The 25,870-nt window shown below is 41.0% G+C and overlaps 1 protein-coding gene across 1 annotated transcript; it reads right to left on the reverse strand.

The window, feature by feature from the left end:
• Window positions 1-110: 110 nt before the first annotated feature.
• Window positions 111-25,452, reverse strand: tp63 (tumor protein p63; the record flags this gene model as incomplete). The annotated part of the gene is given in 8 exon segments (XM_034231678.1): window positions 111-235; window positions 571-652; window positions 1,156-1,280; window positions 1,362-1,471; window positions 2,666-2,781; window positions 2,919-3,105; window positions 17,796-18,053; window positions 25,265-25,452. Coding segments are annotated over 8 exon segments (954 nt in total). The 5' UTR covers window positions 25,307-25,452.
• Between the last annotated feature and the right edge of the window lie 418 nt (window positions 25,453-25,870).

A 25,870-nucleotide genomic window follows, 5' to 3' on the forward strand; every position in this document is an offset into this window, starting at 1 on the left:
CTGCAGGCCGTTCTGTGCAAACAAACATGCACTTCAGGAAGAAACCCAGCACATGTTTCATGGTGACACAACAATAGTGTCCTTCCTGCTGAATAAGAGCGAGTACTCACTGTTTCTGGAGGAGGTTCTGCTGCTGCTGCCGGTACGACTCGATGGTGTGTTGAGGCAGATACTGCATCAGCTCCAGAGACTCCTTGATTTTTACCAAAATCTCATAAATTTCACGGCCTTTGATCTGGAAGAAGTCAAAATAAGGGATCACGGTCAGTTTGAAGGAATAGCTCAATGTGTGGTGCGAGTACAGCAACCTTTATTAAATGGTTATGGAAATCTAATAGGCCTGCACTTCTATTAGCAAATGATAAACCTGTATTTTATTTATTACATTTTCTTTATCACACCTTTTCATAAACAGTTTTACGGAGTGGAGCACTGCTTCCACTTGTATGCTGTGCTTGAGTTCTGCTTGTGTATAAATAAGAGGTGCATGATATTGGGATAAATGGACATTTGTATGTACCCTAAATATGTCTTGAAATACAGTACAGCCTGTTTTAAATCAACACTCACAGGCAACAGAACACCTCCTCGTCTGTGGATCTCCTCTTCTTGATGGTGGACATCTGGATGCCGTGGGATACTTGGCGGTAAGCTGAGGAGAGGAGACAAGAGTGTGAGCGCCGCCATCTTTACGCTAAACTTAGTCTGTTGGGAAAACACTGAATGTCCTCTTCCAACATGAGAGTAACGTGATAACAAAGGTATCAACTGTAGCTGTGAACATGACAGGATGTGTGATGACCTAGAAGAGCATCAGGACTGTTTGAGGCAGATGATAGCTATGTGATTAACATGATGATTCAGCCTCTATGGAGAGAGACATCAAGAATGCTCATTTCTGACGTGGAGCTAATCTGAAGTAAACATTGAATACTGCTTTCTATTCCTCCATCTTGTGACTGTGTAACTCCCTCTCTTGGATATCAGCATGTGAAGGACACTGCTCAGGAACTAGTTGATGCTCTGTATGTGATGACTACTTCCATTCGGAGAGGATCACAGATACATGGATCCTGAGGTTGAAGCTCAAGCCGGGGACGAGTGAACATTTTCTAACATAGTCCTAATATTGTAATATATCATAAAGCGTCGTACCGTCTCCGCTCTTGGAGCCGTCCGTCACGTGCTGCTTGCGGATGCTGTCCTCGTCCGCCTTCCTGTCTCGACCCGGGCAGGCGCAGATCCGGGCCTCGAAGCAGCGGCGGCCTAACACCTGACCACTGAGAGGGAAACACAGCAGGTGAGACACGGAGCAGACGGTTACCTGCAGGAACCTGAGGCTGGCTGTGAGGGTGTCTTACTCTCGGGTCTCCAGAGTCACGATGATGAGGATCGGGCGTCGGTTCATCCCCCCCACGCAGCTCGAGTTGCACATGAAGTTGTACAAAATTGTGGTGAATTCTGTGCCCACCTGAGAGAGGAGAACAACACGGATGGTGAGTTGTTGTTTTTTAGATGCATTTTACTACAAAAGCTGCGTTGAAAAGCTATTGGTCACTAATGAGCAGTGGCGAACCGTCAGGGCCTTCAAGGTATTCAGAGAATACCCAGGAACACTTTATTTAATTATACAAATAAAATGTAATAAAATGAATAAATGAGAATGGTATCTGTGTTGATGATCTGTAATATCACAGTGGTACGTTGATTTGTTTGTCCTTCTCGGACCATGCACTATGCAGTTCAGTGGTTTTGTGTTAGAAAAGAAAGCAACCAATCAGATCTTGGGGGGCGGCGGCGTCTACAGAAGGTCCAGTTGTGATAGACACGGTTCGCCACTGCTAATGACAATATTCTCCTCATCAACTGCAATATTTTTGAGACAAGGTTGCTGTATATTTGTTGTTTTTTAAGTGATTCAGAGACTTTTCCTGCAGAAAAACAACTAAACATGCATCTAAGTGTGTGTAAATGCAGTTCAAGAAGTGTTTGCCTTTTATTTCCAGCTCTAAAAATGCACAGCTCTGCATATTTAAATTATGTCTCTTCCCAAAAATGTGTCACGTTTTAAATCCCATATTCATATTTACTTATAAGTGAAAGGATGTTTTTTCTCCATCACCTTGAATGAAGAAAATAAAATATCAAAAATGTTTTCTCTGTGCAGCCTGCATTAAAATGAAGCATGCTCATATGGAGAGGCTTTTAGGTCTGAGTTCACATGGAGTCTGTGGGTGTTTCTCAATGTCGAGTAAGGCTGCTCCAGAGCCACTATTTCAAGCATACTACGCCATCGAGTGGCGCCGAAGGACTGTTCCAATGTCCAGCATACTTGGAATTCTACCGAGCCCGGCGTACTTCGTAGCGAGAAATTTCGAGGCTGCACATGTGTAGTAGTAAAATCCCCACAATGCTTTGCGCACGGACCAATGTAAGGCGGGGCCTATCATATGACGCACACCTGCACACTTGCTCGCCTGTTCCACTCTTCGTCTTCCGAATGCCAGGAAGGATTCTTGCCTCGCTTCTGAAGCAAATGACTCGGAAGACATGTGCTACCAAGCAAGCGTACTCGACATTGAGAAACACCCGATATCTATGCGAGGTGGTGAAGTGTGGCTGGCGGTGCGTTCAGGTGCCTGTCTGCAGAATGGGAGACGCTCACCTGTGGAGGTTCGTATGGGACAAACACGCTCTGCCTCCCGGTGATGGAGTCCTCCAGGTACTGAGCGTGGTTGTTCCCCTCCACCCGGATCAGGTGGCTGGGAGGAGCGATCTGACCTGGAGAAAACAACATCATGATTCAGGACATTGTGCTTCTTACTTTCACTGAGGGTTCATTTGGATTTTCTTCCACTGCAGATGATAACTGAAGTGACACATGAGGGATAACGTTTAATAAATCAAAGTGTACTGACCGTCGTTGAACTCGCGGCTGAGCTCGTGGTTGGGGCAGCGCTTCACGACCTCCGTCACGTGCTCCGCCTTCTTGTAGACGGGCATGGCTCGGATGACGGCGCCCTGCGGGGGGTTGGTCAGCACTTTGATCTGGATCGGACACGTCTTGGCGATCTGACAGTACAACTTCTTCAGCTCTGTTGAGTACTGCGAACAGAGAAAACACAAGAGGATAAGACTGTGCTGGAAACATTTTTTTATATATCGTAGTTTATTTGTTGTTTTGTCTGTCTGACTGTTTGTCTGAATGCTTTTTTGTTCTACTCCGGTTATTATTATTATTATATATTTTTAAATAAGCCTTAAATACGTTTTATATGAAATCAATGAATCACCATCATCGTACTCGTGAGCTCAGAGGAGTGTCTTCACTTACATATGTTTATGGCACATATATCCATATATAGTATATATATATTATATATATTATCATTACCAAATAAAGTCTAATTTCCACTTTCATGTAATACACCCTGTAGATTTTTTTACACAAATGTTATTTTTTGTTGAAATGCATTTTAATTGTATAGTTAAACTAATAAGTGTGCTGGTATTTATATGTTGTTCCATGCGTTGATCTGCTTGTATAGTTGTTAGTGTGATTAGTGAGACTGTGCAATGTGTCCTAGTGCCAACGGACTGAAGATGGAAAATTACTTCATAGCAAAATCTGTCAAAAATCTAACCCATTACCAAAAACAAAACAATTTAATCGATAAAGTTGAAGCAATTTGAAAGCTTCCAAAAATGGGTGAATTTTATCGACCACCTGTTGGCAGCACCGTGACTTCTGTTTTTCCCCGAAGCATAAAAAGGGTTAAAGACAAGACTGTGATTATGAGTTAAATAAACACACACAGGTTCTGGAGCTGCGAGTGTGTGTGGGGAAACCTCAAAGATCTCACGAGAGCCTCTGGGACTTCCGTGGAGGAGCGCCATAAAAAACGGACCCCTCCAGGAGCAATTAAACTCCAAGCATGGTCTCTTTCATCTTCAGGGGTGAGGGGGGGCTAAAAGCATCTGATGGCCCCTCATCATCCAGAGCAGGGCTTCCTCCTTCAACTTAAGTCAGTTTTACTTTGTGCAGGAATGAAGAAGGTCTAGAAAGATCTGTCTGGGGCCAAACTGTGGTAAAATGACCTACATTGAAAAGTCTGTAAGCCAGGAGTTGGGAAGTATGTTGATCCCTGGTACCTATTAGGGCTGTACCCGAATATCCGAATATTCGTTCGTTGGAGTACTATTCGGGTTTCTATTTCGTTATTCGGATTCGTTTTTTTCTCAAATTGAATTTATTGAAATCTCCAATATCAACGTAAGAGCTTGTGCCTCTTCGGGGGGTGCTAACACTTAACCATAAACGTTATCGTTTACTTTCTCCGTCTTTATATGTAGATATTACTTTTCTCCATTAATCTCCGTCACGTTGTTTCCATAGCAACAACAACTTCCTGTCAACTGCGCTAACTCTCCTTCAAAATAAAAGCATGTCCACAAATAGGAAGCCAAGCCAAATTACACTTAAGACATACAACTGCAACGAAAGTAACAAACACAATGCGATATCCTTTTCAATTTCAAAGAACACAAATTGGGTTACATTAACAAATAACTATAAAACAACAATACTGTAGAATAACAAAATGAATGCCGTGAATACACCGAAATACTTCGGTTCGCTGCTGATTACTACCGAATATCCGGAGCCTGAAAAATGGTATTCGGGACAGCCCTGGTACCCATAGACGTGATGAGCCATTTGAAAACAAGAATGTTCACATAAAAGCGGAACAAGACTTTGAGATTCACCGAACAACGAACATGCTATGACGTAGTTACTGTGAAACCTGCATTTTAAACCAAACGGTCACTAATAAGCAGAGGTAAGTCTTTCCACCAAAATATCTTAAAGTGTTAAGTATGTAAAGTATAGTGATACCAGCGTGATTTAAGCAAAGTCCTAGTAGATACTTTGAATATATCATAAATAAGAGCTACAAAATATAGCAAATGAAATAAAAAACAAATTTGTGATGAGTATTGTCCTTACTTGCATCCAATATTTATTGACACTATTCAAACAGGGCGACGTCATTGTGTTGTACGTCCCAAGTTAAGACGGAAAACCCTTTGAGTTAGAGCCCTAACACAGATCATAATGCACTCAATTAATAAAATGCCATTTCAAAGCTTCACGTTTTGCACACTTTAGTTTTTGACGAATGCTTGTGTGCAAACAAAATTATCTCTTTCCCTTTTTAACCTTGTGCTCTGTAACCTTGTGTGTGTGTGTGTGTGACGTTCGTGAGTAAAGTGTGTGAACCTGTCAGAGTTTGCTCATGTGAAAAGAGTTGGAAGAATAATTCTGGAGGTTTCTACAGATTTGTCGTGTTACTAATTCACTTTAAAACCACTGAAGACCAATACACTTCCCATTCTTTGATTTTATTCCTGGAAGCCATTTTATGTTTCTGGAAAACTCTGGAGAGCTGAAATTAATAGAAGTGAACGTCAACTTTATTGCTTTTTCCCAAGTTACTTTGGAATAATGTGACGATGCAGCTGAGTCAGTCGTGTTTCTCTCCTCCAAATTGATTGGATGCTTTCAACCTTTATCCTTGGGGAGGGGGGGAGGTTTTGAAATACTTTCGAGTCAAAAGGCACACGTGATGTGACCTTAAGCCACACCTCTGCCATTAAATCATGCAGGTGCAGTACGTTACCTTTGCACGATTAAATAAAAAGTTTTTGATAAGAATCCGACAGCGAACACAGCGGATAAGTTAAATGTTTGTAAGACAGCAAAGATGTTTTTCTATAATGGCATCACCTGTCTTTTCTTTAAAAGCAAAAACCAGCGTAGAAACTTGAACCAGAATTGAGGACGTTTGATCAAATCTGTCCGTTTGCATTCAGCTTTTCTACTGCAATACATCAAATTGGGCGTTAGTATACGTGAAGGTAAACACAACTAACGACTAGAGGGATCTGTGTTCTCACATTGAGGGTTCGTGCGCCCCTCCTGCAGGATAATGGCTGCGCGCTGATCCCTGGCACTGTTAGGATTGATAACCAGAAAGCCATCAGAAAGACTGAATTGTTACTAATGGGCAGAACCCAACTGTGTAAACAAACCATAGAAATCACTGCTGTGTGTGCAGAGCTTTAAATCCCCTGAGAGGAGGAGACTCTGGGTAAAGGTGGAGGTGGAAGGGGGATTTCTTCCCCCCCCGTCCGCCTCATTTCTGAGCAAATAAAGGTGAACATTGCGAAAGCCGCTCGGGGCTGTTTCAGAAACAATGCAACATAAAAAAATTCCACTACGATTAAATTTGCTTCCAAAGAAAAAGCAGCTCATCCCAGTTTGTGTCTTTAAACGTTACACAAGCTTGGCACGGAGCCTTTCTGCTCTTCTCTGCGGGCGTGCAACACTTTTCCTTTCATCAGGACGAAACCAAAACAGCACATTATCGCCCAGTTACTAAACACGGGATTCACTAATACAGACAAGTTAATGAAACAATGCATTATGAGGTGACTGGGCACTGTGCTGCGTTAATCACTGCTCAAGGTTTTGATAGTATTGAAAGTAAAAGCAGAATGTAGCTGCAGGTATTATGGGCTTTGAACGGCAAGGCTATTTTATTTATATTGCACTTTTCAGCACGTGGAGATTCAAAGTGCTTAAAAATAAAAACAAAAGACATTTAAGAACAAATACATTAACTGTAGAAACTGTATGCTTGGGTTTTTTGTTTTGTTTGCAAGGTGTCCATGGAGAGCATTTTGTACCGTCAGCTTCAAAAGTGCAAAACAATTAAAAAAAAAGTTATTATCAGTCGATCAATAGATAAATAATTGCTAAATATTGTGAGAAATTGATACATTTTCTTACGTGAATGTGTTAAAATGCTGTTGTCCACCTCGTAAATATGAAGTTTTGGTGCTTTTCTCTGTTTTAAATCGTATAAAAGTCAATGTTTTTTGCTTTCTGACATTTAAAGTCATCGTCTTGTACTTTGAGAAGGACTCTTACATTGTATGGACCAAACGATTGATCACTAATGAAAACAAAGATTTGATTGCAGCCGTAAAGCAGACGCTAAGATAATCAAAATACAACCAAAGTGTTCTTGTTTTTTGTTTGTACACCTTTGATTCCAGCTCAGGCACATGTATGTCAACACAATGGCCGAACTGATTCTCCCTGACAATCAAAGCAGCTTTTTCCACACAAAAAAAGAACAGATACATGTTTGTCCTCTCGCTCCTAACCTGATCCCCTCGTACGCCTCTGTCAGTCAGCTAAATGAGGTGGAGAGGAGGGGCGGGTGGAAATGAAGCTGTTGCTGTGTGAAGGGTCAAAGACAGAGAACTGAGTTTAGAGCATTTCACACCGAATGAAAAGTGAGAAATATGAAGAACATTTTAAAACAAAGTGTTCTTTTACAAAAACTGTTTTTTTAAAGACATCAAACGTTTTTGTTCCTGGACGTATTAAATCAAATGTGCGAGGACAACACACACCTATTGTATAATTCTATGTTTGAATGTTTTGTTGTATTGAATATAACGCTGCTATACTTGAATTGAAACTAATTCAAATAAGGAGGACATTGAAGTTATCTAAAAAGTTAATTTAAGGATTTGATGTAAGCTTGATGATCCCATTTTCTGCTGCAGGTATCTGTACAGGGGATGTTTGGTTAACTCGAAGTGTGTTGTCTAAACTGTAAGAGAATAAGCTTTTCCACAACCAGTATGAAGATGTAACTGTAACGGGTCAGTGCGTATGTTTGCAATAATTACTGGGTGTTGGTTTTGTGTAGCTGAAGGCGAAAACAACGCAGAGATTTAATCAGAGGCAGAGCGTTTGTTTAGATCATATCCTACTGTCACACACACACACCACACACACCCACACACACACACACACACACACACACACACACACACACACACACACACACACACACACACACACACACACACACACACACACACACACACACATACACGACCATCCCAGCCCTGGAGGTACAAACTTTGGCGCTCACACACACACACACACACACACACACACACACAAATATGTGCTGCTGCTGTTGCTGTGTTTGCTCAGCAGAGAGAGAGGAGCTGCTGCTGACTAAAGCTAACAGAGCGCAGGGTGGAGGACGAGGGTTGAATGATGGGATTCGGTGGCTCACACAGGGCGCGGTGCTCAGGTGTTAACATGTAATTATGAGCCTTTCATTGGTCACATTGTGAATTGCACACACGGCGCACAATACAGAGCTGCTTAATCACAACTGCTTGAAAGAAAATGTTTCTGTGAGACGCACACGTGACGCATTGCTTTCAAACGGGCACGAGTGCAAAGAGGGATTAGTGGGTTAGATAGCGAGGGGCCCAAAGTGTCAGGGGGCCCCTGGCTTTCACCTACACCATGTCATTCACAGAGATGTTCCAAACAGGAAGAGGGTTAGAATGAAAAGAATGTGACATTAAATGACGACGGAACAGCTGAAAGGCTCACAAAGTCAACAGAAAGAGACACAATCACTACATAGAGACCAAAGACCACTAACAGACACAAATATATATAACGAAGACAATTACAGAGAATCACAGCGACAACGGGACCACGGAGACAGAAAACGGCACAAAAAGAGACACAAAATGAAAGTCCTAAATGTTCCACTAAGAGATGCAACATGGCTGCAGAGTGCACCAGACTCACCCTCCAATGAAAGGAGAGCAAAGGACTAATAAGAGACAAAAACTACAAAGTAATGAGGCCGATCATAAAGAGACAACAACTAACCATAAACAACAACAAAAAGATTCTAAACAACATTAAAGTGTGTGTGTGTTGCTTCACAAAGTACTAGAGTTGGCTTGGCCTTTTCCACTTAAATGCCCGGGGGACCGTCGCCTCACAATCCACTCACGTACATGTGGCAAAAACAAAAAGAAGTGAATAACCTAAAAGTGTCTGCGTTTACAAACACAACCTCACGACGGAGAACGAGCTCTTAAGCTGCTGTGATAATGAAAATATGTTGTTATAATAATCTGCAACATACAATTTGTTCTGTACAGTGGTGCATGTGTGCAATTACTTTCTAACACACACACACACACACACACTTCCCTTGCGTGCAGGTCGAGGCAGGCCCACAGCTGTAGCGTTCCTGTGCTGCTGACAGGCGCTGCGGGCGCATGCAGAAGTCAAGTCCTGACAAACATCGGGCCTTAAACAAGCACCGAGTGGCGCCTCTGGTCTTGTCTTCTTCATACCTGACAAGTCACGTCCTGCCCGGAGCTTCTCCCAAACCTGTTTAATTCAACAATAACGCTCCTCTCCTCTCCTAAACTGAGGGGAAACACCTGCTTCCTGGAGGAAAATAGGAGTAAAAGTGTTTTTTTGGACGATTTTTCTCAGTGTTTGAGTCTTTAAAACAAATATTATTTTTTGCAGCACTTATCTTGAGCACACTGAGTGATGACACCCGTCCTGAGGCCAACCTGTACGCTGACATGTGCTGTCATGTTTGTGTGGACGGCGTTGAAAGAGTCAAATATTCATCTGTCACTCGGGGTTAGCCAGTCGAACCCTGGACTTCACCAGGAGTCAAAATAACCGCAACTATAGCAACGTTTAGTGCATTTTAAACTGAACGACTCACTCCTAAGTCTCCAGAGCGTTTGTGTTTCAAGGCGTGTAAAAGCAGTTTATTTAATAAATACCTTTTTTATATTCCGATAACCTTATAGCTTCTTCATACCCATTTAGCCTATGGGATCTTTCTATTTCTGTTGTGCTGTATTGACTGTACCTCTTCTGTACTTAGAGAAGCCATAAGTTATTCAATCTGATCCCTCAGTCAGGGAATTGCTCCAAAAAAATACTCTTCAAATCAGTTTTCTTTTACAACAGCACGACCCTGTGTTCTGCTGCAGGTTGGGTTGTTTATTAAAAAGAATTATCTTGTAATCTAAACTTTAAGAGAATGGGCTTTTCCATGACGATTATAAAGAAATCCCATCGCCCATATCATAAAAAAAAACATTTTCAACCCTGCCTTTAAAAAAAAAAAAATTCCCCTGCACCTTTTCCCATCTGTAGCTCTTAGGGCTCGTCTCTCTTCTTGTGATGGGCGAGTCGTGACAAGCTTCTTGACACAAACAAGTCTCAGCCCCATCTCGTGAAGCGTGGGACGGCCCGCAGATGTTCCCCGGACAAGCTGCGTCTTGCTGGCTTTCGCTGGAACACTCTTCTCTTTGAGCATTCACAAGCTATCCACCTCCACCTCCTTTTTCCTCCGGCGCAATGTGAGATGCAACCATCAAGCTTAACTCCTCTCAAAAAGACACTCCGAGAGCACAGGGTTCAGGAAAGAGGCACGCAGTATTTACACGAGTATTATCTACAGGCCCTCAATCCATTACTGTAATCCCTGCAGCTCTGCAGCGAGAGCCCCCACCGTGACATTCCTCCCCTTATGTGGTGGCAGGTAATACGCACGGCAAACACCACCAATCTTCAGACGCACAATGGTCGCATCGGGAGCCAACAATGGTCGCCTCATTGGCCACACTCCATTCATTTAGAGGAGAAAGGAAGGTAAAACATATTAAACCCGGGTATTCGTTTGACCTGGGCGTCTGCTCATAGGTTAACCCTTTCAGAAACTCTTTGAATAAAAGATACAATAACAACATGTTCACATTGTCCCTAACCCCAGCCACATCCTGAAGAGTGGATATCTGAAAAACAAGGTTTCATTATTTAATAAGATTAGACTGAAGCAATGTTTGTATGCACCTGTCAATCCTTAAAATGAACTACGAGTTTAATCCCAGATCAAATGTAGGATAACGGGTCTTATTCTATCCAGTGATTGTTATGTTATTATCTAGTTCCATGTCTCGCATTCTACATATTTGTCCAGGATGTTGCAAAATAAGCTGCAGTGGTGCAAGATGCATTTCAGATGTCTAAAGGAAATAAAGTAGTATGTTATTGTATGGAGTTTAGAGAGGGAGTGAAAGGAGTTTGGGGATAATTAAGAGTATAAAAGCTACATGCTTCAAAAGATGTTTCATGGAAAGAAGATTTCAACCCCCCCTAGAGCGGACCATACCATTTCATAACCAGTATCATTGCATTAGCGAGACACAGTAGATGAAATAACGTAAATACATTTGAAAGGTAATCCTCCACAGACATGAAGTAAACACAAGTGACATACTGTTAGGATTGATGGTCAGTGCCAACAAGGAAACAATGAAGGAAGGTTTCTGGGAAATGATGCACCTGTGTGTGTGTGTGTGTGTGTGTGTGTGTGTGTGTGTGTGTGTGTGTGTGTGTGTGTGTGTGTGTGTGTGTGTGTGTGTGTGTGTGTGTGTGTGTGTGTGTGTGTGTGTGTGTGTGTGTGTGTGTGTGTGTGTGTGTGTGTGTGTGTGTGTGTGTGTGTGTGTCATGCCAGACGGGAAGAGGTTAAGGTGTGGGTTGAGGATTAGGTGTGTCTCCAGAAGAACAGTCATCAAAAAGCACAGAACACACAGTCCATAAGTCCTGTGGAAGATCCCGCAGGACTTCAAACGGAGAGCATTAGCAGAGAAAATCTGAGGGGTGAAATGTTCGGGACGGAGGGAGAGATATTGGGATGAGATTATTTGGGATTCGTGAAACAACCAGGTGTAGGAGCCTCGTTTGTGACGGGAAACAATAATCCCAAATCTTTAGAATGACTCTCTCTGGGCCATGGAGATGGTGTCACTCTTTGTTTGGAGGAAGTCAATGTGTTTTTCTCCTACATGAGAAAACACCTTCTGTTAATCTAAGAGATCAACTTGAGAACAATAAGTAAACAAAGATCACGTTCTGTAGCTCATCCATTAATTTAAACCTGAATGAACCGGTTTTATTAAACCTCGGGCTTAACAGCAGAGGTGTGGACTCAAACTGATTCGATGTCTTTGAATTTGACCATAAATCAAGTTAGACTTCTACACATATGGCTCTAGACTTATCTTGGACATTTGACAAGACATCACAACTTTCCCCAAACTCAGATCTATAAGTTATGTTATTTAAAAAGTGTGCTACAAAATGATTTCCTTAAATCCACTGTGTTTAAAAGTGACAGCATCCAACCAAGGTGTGAGAGGGGACCATGGAGAACATTACTGAGAGCTTGTTGGAAAAGATGAAACTAAAGATACTTTGGGGTATAACGTATTGCGACGAGTGCATTATGACTTGTTTAGGACTCGAAACTCAACTTTGTAGTCTTGAATTGTGATTTAAATGCAATGACTATAGTAATTTGTGACGTTAATAATGTCAATGACCCCATAGTTCATTACAGATCTGTTTGTGCATACATTTTTCATCTGCAACTTTTTAAGCTATCGTTGTTGTTCTTCATCTTTCAGAGATATATTTAAAGTTGGCACTAGGACCAACATTTGATCTGGATTTATTTATTTAAAACGGGACAAGGGAGTGAAAATGTACCGAAAAATGTAAAGTGCTTTTTGCATATATTGAGGTAATACGTTTCCTTAGAGGAGTACAGACAGTGTGCAGTTGACTGTTCACTTATTGCTACAATAATAAACAACTGCTCCATGTGAATCAGACCAATCAGACTGGTCTTGCCTCATCTGTTGTGACTGTGGGACCCAGCGAGTGACGGTAAAGTGTCTCAGGCTGCGGGGCGTGCCTCTCAAACCACACTCCTAACCTGCTCACAGTTACACATCAAGACAAACACTTTTGTTTTTGGACTGTGAAAATGAGAGGGATGAGTGAGGCGGGGTGGGAATCTGGTAAATGTCACGATCCCACAGTCGGCTGGCGTGGCCTTGAGGAAGAGGGCCAGCACTCCCCGAGTTCAGACTGGAAGGCATTAAATCACAGCATTCAGCTCAGCAGGTTCTAAATGTCCCTCAGGAGAAATCTGACAGGAGTTTAGATATCGATCTTTCACTAATTATGAATATTTAAAATGACCATTTACCTCTTATTTATTTTACAAAGTCAGGAGAAATCTGACAGGAGTTTCGATATCGATCTTTCACTAATTATGAATATTTAAAATGACCATTTACCTCTTATTTATTTTACAAAGTCAGGAGAAATCTGACAGGAGTTTCGATATCGATCTTTCATTAATTCTGGATATATATATCCATCCATATATATATATATATAACGACCAAATATTCATAATTTAAACTGCTACTTTGTTTACATCAAACTATCGTTAATTTGAATCGGAAAAATATATATAATTTGACTATTTCCTGTATATCCTGTTATGTTTGAACATCTTGGATTTGTCGATAATGCATTTTTTTTTTAGTGTGAGATTTTTCTTTTTCAACTCCCAAATTGTTTTCTAAGAGATCAAACTTGTCCCTTCTTTTAAACAGCTCTAAAAATATTATACATTTATATGTTCAACTTTTAATTGGTTAAATCCTTTAATTAACATCAGTCCTGATCATAACTGCAAACATATACAGTGATTTTTACGGTGTTATCCTTTAAATGCCAGTTTTCGACATGACGCCACTGCATCTCGAGAATACCATTCACAAATACTCGATTGTAATGCGGTGCGATTGTAACCAAAGCCACACGCGGGACAAATCTGTGTGACGGGGACACCTCCGCCACCTCCGATGCCCGCTAGGGTGCATTAATACTCTAAAGTAAAGATGTGAGTCTGCAGAGGAGACACATTAACAACAGGTGATGCAACAGCTGTCCGGTAATGACAGAGCAGGAGGAGCGGGTTGTGCAGCTTTAGGAGCATCACTGAGCTGCATCACCACACCTGGACCAACTGTCCACCTTTGTCATCTAACGCCTGAGAGGAGGCTGGGAGTCAACTGCAGTTTACACACGACAACAACACGATCAACAACAGCTACGTTAGGGTGTGTTCGAGGACAATAGAGGAGGAGTTTTTCACATTCATCCTCATTATATGTAGGATTAAATAGACAAAAGGAAATGTGTCCGCAAAGAATCATGCAGAAGCATCACTTGCTGTGTTTGTCAGAGATGTGTTCCTGCAAATAAGTCATTATGCATGTAAAAAGGTTTAAAAAATGACCAATTGGAGACAATTAAGTCAACTTATCGACCAAGAGGAGGAAGGCGTAATTATTTCCGTCTACTTTTTTCGTGCAAAAGGCAGAAAATGTAAGAATTTAAAGTAAGAGTTTATATTTCAGGATTAGAACCATGTTCCTCTGAGCACTTAAAGGATTATTTCACCCACAAAATGATCACTTTCTCTCCTTCTTGACAAGACACTTGTAAAATACACAGAACCTCGTTTTCACTGCCTTTCATCAATGCAATGGCGTAAAATCTTAGTTTAAAGACAATTTCTGTTACATTTTCACTTCACCACGCTTTCTGGCCAGAAAATGAGTATGAGTGCTGTTGGTTCAGTCATTTTGATCTGCATGATGTTAATGTGAAAGGAATTAAATAAAATGTTGTTTAAAAAGTAGATCTTACACATTACTTAGAGATTTAACAAAGCAAACGACTCATGAACTCCTATTTCCAAGGTCTTAGCATTTCTAGACTTTCTAGTGATTGATTTAATTATTTTAATCCCAATAAAGGCCTTATGTTAAAGGGGACCTATCATGCAAAATGCACTTTTTGATGTATTTTCTACATCAACATGTGTCCCCGGTGCGTCAGGGAACTCACGCAGCGTCAGAAAATAAAACCCTCTCTCTTTTCCTCCGTACCCAAATCTCTAAAAACGGGGAACAACGGAGATGATCCAGATTTGCGTCCGATATGACATAATATCTGAAATGTGGACCCACGGCCCAATCAGAAACGTTGCTATCAGAAACAATGCCCGACTGTTTTGGACGTAATATGGTCGGTGTTTACATTAGCATCGCTAACACTCAGAGCTAACCTGTACTGGAGAGCATGTGTGTGAAGAAGCAGGAAGTAAAAAAGGAACTCACCTTGTGGTATAACCGGCAAGAGAGAAAGCCTTTGAGCTCCAAACTGTTTCAGAGAGAATCCTTGATAATCCATGATATGGCGTTTCATCACGGCAGCATTTAGTTTAGACAGTAGCTGCCGGGTCCCGCATGAGCTCAGACCCCTCCTCTTTAAAGCTTTATACCCAAATCAGCACTTTAGAAACAGGAAGTGAAATAGAGGGATATGAGGCGTGGCTAGAATGATCTGTTTGGTATTTTGAGCAAAACACTTCATAGACATGTTTTTTAATATATCTGAGAGCTATGCTATTGCCTACGAATAGCATGATAGGTGACCTTTAACAAAATTAATTCAATGTCTTTTTGAACTTTTTAAAGGATCTTTAGGGTTATAGTGAGACCCCCCTCATCAGTGTTTCATCAGGTGCTGTGTGATGTGAGCCTGAGGAAGAAATGCCTCTCTTTACTCATGATTTGAGGCGATTCATCTCAGGTGACATTCTTCTGCCAAATGTGTGCAACCTGAATCTGCCTGGAGCGCCGATTGATCAGATAAGGAGTTCAGCCTCATAAGATGAGCTGCTCCGAGGACAGCTGCAGCATAAAAGTGTCTCTGTGGGTTCATATTTATTATGACTAGCATATTACACATTTAAAACTATGTGAAGAACTGACATGTGCCAAAAAGTTATTTGTTTGAGACTCACAGAAGTGTTCAGCAGAAGAAGAGTAATACTTACAGTATATTGTGAATTTAACTTACCTTGCTTTGTGTGAAATTGACCTACAGGTGTGTGACATTAAATGAGCCTTATGGGGGACGTTCTAAAACCGTTTTCTTTGATTATCGTGTTTTTGAAATCTGGCTGAGGGGTTACATGAGAAAATCAAATTCACTTTAATGCTACAAGAAGTATAAAAACAAGTCTAAACCGGGCTGGCCTGGAAACTGCCCGAGGCTAAGAAATCTTCTACTTTCACACCTTTGGTTTTGTACTGATTAAAAACAAGATATAACACATTTTAATTAATTGACTTATTTATTTGTTTGGAGAGAGGCCAGGATGTCTGAACACTTAATTAACTGGCTTCATATTTAATGAGCAGATGTGTGAATGGTCATGGATCTTATCAAGTGTATTTACCACAATGTTGATGAGTTCAACAGTTCAAGTGTTCATTATTTTCTATATCTAGTACTGGATACCACTTTAGGTGCAGTAAAAAATGGCAGTGTAATAATTAACACAAAAAAGCTATATATGCAATATGAAATGTTCCAACACTACATCTTAAAGGTCCCCTATTATACTGTTTTTCATCAATATATCACAGGTCTCAGATATATACAGAACCTGTCTCTGATTGGCTGAAACACCAAACAGATCATTGCAGCATTACCCATAATCCCCTCTGTTTCAGCCCTGTTTCCAAAGTGCTGATTCTCTGTCTGTTACTTTAGATGAAAATAAGGAGCCCCTCCCCACGCCCCTCTGAGAGACATTTGGTTACAAAGAACTCAATGGAGCTCTAGGAGGAGATTCAGGTGATAAGGGGGGGGGGGGGGGGTTACCTTGGTTGCTGATTGGCTAATGGTTACACAAGACAAAACATCGTGATGACATCATAAAGTGGCCAAAATCTGATCAGCTCATTTTCAGACAGGTTTTTATAGAAATGGATCAAAAGAGAGAGAATCTTTGTTCCTGAAACTTTCAGAGTCTCTTTCCACAGAGGGGACACATGTTGATGTAGAAGAGACATGAAGAAGAGGGGACACATGTTGATGTAGAAGAGACATGAAGAAGAGGGGACACATGTTGATGTAGAAGAGACATGAAGAAGAGAGGACACATGTTGATGTAGAAGAGACATGAAGGAGAGGGGACACATGTTGATGTAGAAGAGACATGAAGAAGAGGGGACACATGTTGATGTAGAAAAGACATGGAGAAGAGGGGACACATGTTGATGTAGAAGAGACATGAAGAAGAGGGGACACATGATGATGTAGAAGAGACATGAAGAAGAGGGGACACATGTTGATGTAGAAGAGACATGAAGAAGAGGGGACACATGTTGATGTAGAAGAGACATGAAGAAGAGGGGACACATGTTGATGTAGAAGAGACATGAAGAAGAGGGGACACATGTTGATGTAGAAGAGACATGAAGAAGAGGGGACACATGTTGATGTAGAAGAGACATGAAGAAGAGGGGACACATGTTGATGTAGAAGAGACATGAAGAAGAGGGGACACATGTTGATGTAGAAGAGACATGAAGAAGAGGGGACACATGTTGATGTAGAAAAGACATGGAGAAGAGGGGACACATGTTGATGTAGAAGAGACATGAAGAAGAGGGGGACACATGTTGATGTAGAAGAGACATGAAGAAGAGGGGACACATGTTGATGTAGAAGAGACATGAAGAAGAGGGGACACATGTTGATGTAGAAGAGACATGAAGAAGAGGGGACACATGTTGATGTAGAAGAGACATGAAGAAGAGGGGACACATGTTGATGTAGAAGAGACATGAAGAAGAGGGAACACATGTTGATGAAGAAGATTGATGAAGAAGAGACATGAAGAAGAGGGGACACATGTTGATGAAGAAGAGACATGAGGAAGAGGGGACACATGTTGATGTAGAAGAGACATGAAGAAGAGGGGACACATGTTGATGTAGAAGAGACATGAAGAAGAGGGGACACATGTTGATGTAGAAGAGACATGAAGAAGAGGGGACACATGTTGATGTAGAAGAGACATGAAGAAGTGGATTTTGCATAATAGGTGACCTTTAATGCTGTGATATGTGATTCTTACCGTCCAGGTGGCAGACTTTGCGGTGCTGGACTGCTGGAAGGACACGTCGAAGGTGTGTGTCCCGGCGTAGTCTGTGTTGGAGGGGATGGCGGGGGAGGGGGAGAGGGCGTCGAAGGTGGAGCTGGGCTGGGAGTAGGGTGAGGGTGCCGCCACGTTGTTCTGGGAGTGATCGTTGTTGTAGGGGCTGGTGGAGGTGGAGCCTCCGTTCTGGATGCTCTGATCCATGCTGTTCAGGAGACCCAGGTTCGTGTACTGCGACTGGAGACAAAACAAAGACATGGCATCGTTAGTTATCCGGGGAACTTGAGGTTATTCGATCCGTAAAGAAACAGTACATGTTTCTGGTATCAGTACTTTACTCCACTACTTATTTTTCTGATGACTTTTAACTTTCTACTTCTTACATGTTGAACACAAATACCTGTACTTTCTACTTCTTACATGTTGAACACAAATACCTGTACTTTCTACTTCTTACATGTTGAACTCAAATACCTGTACTTTCTACTTCTTACATGTTGAACACAAATACCTGTACTTTCTACTTCTTACATGTTGAACTCAAATACCTGTACTTTCTACTTCTTACATGTTGAACACAAATACCTGAACTTTCTACTTCTTACATGTTGAACTCAAATACCTGTACTTTCTACTTCTTACATGTTGAACACAAATACCTGTACTTTCTACTTCTTACATGTTGAACTCAAATACCTGTACTTTCTACTTCTAACATGTTGAACAGAAATACCTGTACTTTCTACTTCTTACATGTTGAACTCAAATACCTGTACTTTCTACTTCTTACATGTTGAACACAAATACCTGTACTTTCTACTTCTAACATGTTGAACCCAAATACCTGTACTTTCTACTTCTTACATGTTGAACACAAATACCTGTACTTTCTACTTCTTACATGTTGAACTCAAATACCTGTACTTTCTACTTCTTACATGTTGAACTCAAATACCTGTACTCTCTACTTCTTACATGTTGAACCCAAATACCTGTACTTTCTACTTCTTACATGTTGAACTCAAATACCTGTACTTTCTACTTCTTACATGTTGAACACAAATACCTGTACTTTCTACTTCTCACATGTTGAACTCAAATACCTGTACTTTCTACTTCTTACATGTTGAACTCAAATACCTGTACTTTCTACTTCTTTACATGTTGAACTCAAATACCTGTACTTTCTACTTCTTACATGTTGAACTCAAATACCTGTACTTTCTACTTCTTACATGTTGAACACAAATACCTGTACTTTCTACTTCTCACATGTTGAACTCAAATACCTGTACTTTCTACTTCTCACATGTTGAACTCAAATACCTGTACTTTCTACTTCTTACATGTTGAACACAAATACCTGTACTTTCTACTTCTTACATGTTGAACTCAAATACCTGTACTCTCTACTTCTTACATGTTGAACTCAAATACCTGTACTTTCTACTTCTTACATGTTGTTCAAAACAGGCTCATTACTTTAGTTTTAATCTGGGTTTGGTTCAAAAATGAAAAATGTCACTGCAAATTAGACAAGGTCACATGAAACTTGTATATTAAGGTTGTTAACGTTTATATAATCAGTTGCTTCCAATAACTGTTGGGTAAAATGTAAAAAAGTGTGTTTTTTTAAACAACAGGAAGTGATGATCTGGTTGACCAAAACAAAAGAAATGCTCGTAACAGCAGAGTTATTGATTGATTGTTGTGCTTTTATTTAGGTCTTAATGTGTGCATATGTATAAATGTGTCTTTTGATTGTGTATATATATATATATAGGTATATAAATATTCTTATATATATTTGTTTTTGTGTTTGGGATGGTGGGAAACGGTGTTTTGATCTCTCTGTCTGTACACACAACCTGAAAGATTGACAATGAAGTTGACTTTGAGAGTCACATAAACCATCTTCCCTTGAGTTGTGTTTACAGTCTAACTCTTTCCTGACTCTCAGATATGTCTTTGTGTCTATTAAAAGTCAGATTTTATTGGGATGGATCAATGCGGTGTCGCAGCTATGCAGACAGAGGAGTGGTATTAGATGTGTGCTGTGAGCAGGATGGAGATACACCTGGGCCGCAGCCAGCCCCTTCCTCTCAGCCCATTCCTATCCATTTATAAACGGCACATTCCTGGACGAGGTGCCATGGCCCTCGCTCTTCAGACAGCAACACCATTAATCTCTGCAGGGCCTCTTGTTTATTTCAAGCACGGCCGACCACAGCTGTCCGCCTCACACCTCTCACTCTGCCAGGTGTTAGCCGCGGCAAGATGACCACCGGACTACTGCGGTCATTTCCCTATCAAAGGAGCATTTCAACCTCAAAGTTACTCAAACCGTGTCACCTTTAAGACACCTCCACTGTGAGTGAAGTTTATCGAGAAAAGTCTTGATGATGAAAAGTAAATGGAGGCAAACCCACATCTAAAAAAGCCTTTACAAACAAAGGAACCCACGATGAACAAATATGTACGTTTATATGTACTTTATAAACACCAGTTGTCAGCACTTGCCAATTCACGCATTTACCTGAAGTTCTTAGAGAGAAATAAATGGTGTTTTCTTGCATGCATTCACTTCCACTAAAACCTTATTCAGAAAAAGCTTTGGACCCTTGCTCACCTGTACAACATAAGATTGTTTATGCTCAAGGTAACAGACGGTAAGTAAATGATACGCAGTTCCTCATTTGGGTAGAATGTAAAAAAGATTTGACTTGCAAATGGGCAAATGTTTTCATGCAAGTTATTATAACACATTAGATGAAGGCCTGCGAAGTGTTGCTTGTAAATGGATGTTTTTGAATAGTTTTTCTGTTACAAATGTACTTTATTAAACATTTACTTTTTTCTCCAGAAATGCAAGGTAACACTGGTCAGATGGTCATTTTGTGGGTGAAGTAATCCTGACATTTAAAGCTTTGCTCCTTTACAGACAGACACACCTGAGAGAGGTGAACCGCACATACATGTGCAGAGCGCCGCGGGTGAAGCTGTGTGAGGAGGGGGGTCAAGGTGTGTGTGTGTGTGTGTGTGTGTGTGTGTGTTTGTGTGTGTGTGTGTGTGTGTGTTTGTGTGTGTGTGTGTGTGTGTGTGTGTGTGTGTGTGTGTGTGTGTGTGTGTGTGTGTGCGGCGCGAGGCTGCTTCACCACCACTAAAAAAAACTAGGAATATAGGAGCTGCCTGGAGAGTTATACTGGGGATGCAGGTGTTAAAGGACAAGTGGGACACACACACACACACACACTGGAGTAGACCCTCCAGCCTTCCTCACACACTCCCTTACAATGGGCTAATTACACACATATAAAGGTTTAAACTCAAAGGGCTTAGAGCAGTGGTGGAAAGTAACTAAGTTAATTTACTCAAGTAATATAATTAACAAGGTAGTTCAGGTAATTGCACTATTATTTCCTTCAACTTTATACTCCATCTTAACAGGACAACACAAGCATTACAACTGAAGACATTACTTAGCAGAATAAGACCAGTTAAAAGCTGTACAGTATATACAGTACATGATTAAGGCAAAAAAAACACTTAAAAGATAGATCTAAATCTATCAGTGGTATACAAATAAGTGTACGAGGGAGGCGTGTGGCACAGTGGGTTGTGCGTTGGGATCAGGGGAGCACAGGTTCAAACCCCACTGCAGTCAGCATGTCGTTGTGTCGCTGGGACACTTCACCCCAAAGTGCTCCTGTGGGGATTGTCCACAGTATTGAGTATGGAAGTCGCTTTGGATAAAAGCGTCTAACAAGTAACATGTAATGTAATGTAATGTACGATTATCCATCTCAGAGGAGAACTAAATATATGCTTCAAACCGAAGTGACAAAAAATAAGAATAATTGACTCAATAATTCAAATGATGTTCTTTTATCCTATGTGAATGAAAAGAAGGTGAATAGTTGGTGTTCTTCATGTGAACTAAAGGGTGACTTATTTCCTGCTGGGCGGTGTTTTCCTGTAAGTCACCTTCATGATATCAGTGATTTCTTTTGAACTGTGCAGCAGCAGCGAGTGACAGCCACCAATTATCAAAGTCAAATTATTATTCTGAAGAAAAGCCTGACATTGAATACTTCCCATTAACTACAGGGCTCTGGAGAGTGCTGCTGCTGGGCTGAATGAATTAAAGGATAATTGAGCTCATCGTGTTTTAATGTTTAATCGAGTGGAAGTTGGGCTATCAAGCTTTAAAAAGACCTTTCATCAGATCTTATTCCACTATAATACAGAAAACCATCTAATAACCACCTCAACTGCTCCTAAAAATTCCTTGTGTTTACAGCGTGTGTGTCGAGGCCTTTGGGAACACGGTAAATCAGCAGCTTGACATCCTCAACAGCCTTTAATAACGCTTTTAAAAGGTGGTGCAGTCTGTTTTTCAGCTCTTCTTTGTCTGAGATAAGTGCTGGGGTCGGCAGGGAGAGGAGACTTCAGAATAAAAGTCTGTTGATTACGATCTGACATATCTCCTACACATATCAGATTATTCAAACACACAATGCAGCACTAGCTTAAAGGGTAATGACATGGTGTCACATTTAAGGTATTTCTTGTGGTGTAGGTAATGCAAGATAAATGCCCCAAGGAGGCAAATATTACTAAAGTGTTTCCTAATGATCAACACTATTGCTTTAAGTAATTTGCTTAATAATCTTATGGCTTTCAAATCCAGAATTTGCATTAATGCAACTTAACGTTAGCCCGGAGTCTTACATTTATTTTTGCATTACCCACAAAAGAAAACTACCTCATTAAGAACCTAATATGTTGTCAGGATAAGTATTTCTTTGTAGAAACCTTAAGAGTGTCATTTAGGCTTGTTAAACAAATTAAAATACTGTCCAAACAATGGTTTGATTATTAAGAACAACCGTGTTGAAAGGCTTCAGATCATGATGGTGCAGAAAAGAGTCAGCATTTCTGCACCACCTTTAGTTGAGTCGTGGTGACGTGAAGTTGTGCAACCGTACTGTTGTTCGTTTCAATTCTTACATTAGTTTTTGCATGTGCGTAATTTGAGAAGATTGTCTTGTCAGTGTCATAATGTGTTGTTCGCCACAGAGCTTATTTTCCACTACAATCCAATGGAAAAATCCCAATGAGCCGTGAGCTATCTCCAGGGTTGGGCGACACAAAAAAATCATCCTGCAGCTCTCTATAAAGTCATCTCTGTCAACACTGCAGGCAGAATGTCAAGCCAATAAAATCCTGTTCCACTTCTCATAAGACTCTTAAACAACGCTATGAAAGTCACACAGTTGCATACATGTTAATTGTACATTTGAAAAGGTTGCGTTACATAACAGACATTTGAATATCCGATGAAGCCAAAAGTCAGTTTTTTTTCACATATTAGAGTCAAAGGTTTTTGGAGATCTCTTCGTATCACTCCATAAATCAGAAGGTACTGTCAACAGTCAGTCATGAATAAGATGCTCTATAAATCAGGCTGTTGATGACGTGTGAACAAAGCCCTCTGAATAACCTTCAGAATATAGATAGGAATTAAACTAAACAGCAGAGTAGTAGAAAAAACACAATTTGAGAAACCAGCCTTGCTATGTTTTGTAAAATCCATCCATTTTGTACACTACAGGTGAATAGCGTCAAAAATCAATAGATATCACCATGAAACCTCGCCAGTTCATACATTACATTAAGACAATAATATTTAGCATTACAAGTTTTCTTAAAAGCTATGTTTAGAAAAGCATATAAGGCGTTATTACTTATAGGGAGAAATCTACAGACACACAGTGAAATAAACATCTTAATATGTATTTTGGATGTTTTGTTTTGACCAGGCTAAAAAAAGTCTTGTTATGAAAGCAAAATAGCGCAAAAACTCAAAATGTTCCGAAGCCTTTAAGGAGACACAGAGGGCATTAGTGCTGCTGTTCGGTGATAAAACAGACGACAGGAACCAGAGCAGACCCGGCCTGAGGGGGAATAACTCCCACTCTCTGGTGACCCTTAGCATGAGAGCATCGAGGGGACCGTGATGAGTGACCACAGGGGAGGGAGGCATTAAAGGATCAACAGGGTGGGGGGGGTGAGGTGAAGTGAGGTGGGGGCTGGGGTGGGGGTCTATCTACACCTTTTATACCTGCTGGGGTGGGCAGAGTAGGTGATTGTATCTACATCAACACACCATTAAAGCAATTATGATGCTGGACTAAACAGCAGCGCCTGGCAGCGGCTCCTAGCAGGCTGGGGGAACCCGACACCCCCCTCACACACACCCTGAGCCGGACACCACTTAAAGACCCCCTGCTCAACAACTTAAAAGACAGTGACCTGACACACCTGCTATCTGCAACCTGCAATCTGAGGATCCATCAGCGCGCCGCTGTGTGGATGCAGGGTTGGTGAAAAACACAAGGAGCGAGACACAAGAAGTCACTACAGAAAAGACGCCTAAAGTCTCAGTGCAAATACAGAAAATCCTGAAACTAAAGCAATGTTTTTCACACTTTAAGACAAATACTGTGAAGCTGAAAGGCCCAATTCTTTCTGTGTTGCTAGGGCAAAATGATGGTTAAACTGATGAAAAGACAAACGTCCCAAAATCACAATAATGTCATGTCTTCTGATTGAGAAAAAATAATCTGAAAGTAATTTCTGTACAAACTTCTTATCATTGAATTCACTGTTAAACCTCCTCCAGGTGTTTACCGTGCAAACACAGAGCCATCAATCACGACGCTTGCACTTTCAGAGTGAAAAATGGGAATCAGATTTTTCTTCTCAAACTGAGAAACATTCCTCAATTTGATGAATTAAAAACGTCATTTGCGATTTGTTTCGTCTTCAAAGAACAAAAGAGTTTAATGTAAACTTCAGGCGTCTTAAAGAGAGGCGCTAAGAGCAAAGGAAAACTCCCATCTTAATCCAACAAAATGTTATCATAAAAAGTTTCTAATGACTTCACAATAAGGAGCGTTCTTTCATTTACTTTTGGCATTCTTTATATTTTAATAGTTTCCAATGAAAGGAGCTCAAACTTTACGGCACGGAGAAAATGAAAACCCTCCAACGCCTTTTGGAAAATGTTCAGATGCAACGCTCCTACTCTTCAAATCACAGCAAAGCCAGACAGCAGCCATTTCACAGGAGAAAAAAGAAAACCTCCAGGTGTTTACATTCCCCTGCTCACACACAGATGTGCACGCAAACACACACACTCACACACAAATGCAAAACCATGTTCCCCGCGTTTTCTAGTCTTTCATTAGTAGTCGTCACTCGCTTTAAATGAGCAAAATCTATGACAAATTCAAAATGAAATGCGTTGGTTACCCCAAAAGCATCCAGTGTCAAGTCATTTCTGATTATTTAGAGGACTGACATTAACTTTAGGCCCCACAAGGCCTTCAACTGTTCTGTGGTGTTTCACTGTCCCATGGAGCTCCATCTACAGGAAGCCTTACCTCACTGTAGGCCGTGGTGGAGCCCGTCTCCAGGTACAACATGTTGGCGCTGAGGTTGAGCAGAGCTGCTGCTGTTTGCTCCACTGGCTCCAGGATTCCACAAATCTCTTTTCGTCACTCTGAAGGAGCGATGTGGACGACGGATGCAAAGTGGACAGGCAGGAGCTTCTATAGGAATCTTCTGGGAGGTCATATATACCGGGAGGAGAGAGGGGGGAGGGCTCTACCTGTCCAACACCTGAGACCACACCCTTTCTGCAGGAGAAGCAGCGTCTCCTTACGACACCTTTGAAGCTCCTTCAAGGTTTTAGCTGAGCAGAGGGTTACTATTGTGCTAAAAGGATAGCTGCAATAATACGCATTCATTTTCCTCACTTTCCCTAACAGTGGACTCTATGGCAATCGAGAAAAAGCAGCAAAAACTACAACTTTGGAGGATTTCTATCTTAATTGCACTGCCTTTGCTTCAATTCTATCGTATTTAACGCAAACCAATGTTATGTGCATGCTTTGTTTTGTCCACATAGGCGCACGATTTGTAAAAATGTATTCCCAAATGGATAGAAGTCAATGGAGTTGGATCAAAGTAATCCATGAGGCCGGCAG

This window comes from Gymnodraco acuticeps, unplaced genomic scaffold (assembly GCF_902827175.1).
Source record: "Gymnodraco acuticeps unplaced genomic scaffold, fGymAcu1.1, whole genome shotgun sequence".
NCBI lineage: Eukaryota > Metazoa > Chordata > Actinopteri > Perciformes > Bathydraconidae > Gymnodraco > Gymnodraco acuticeps.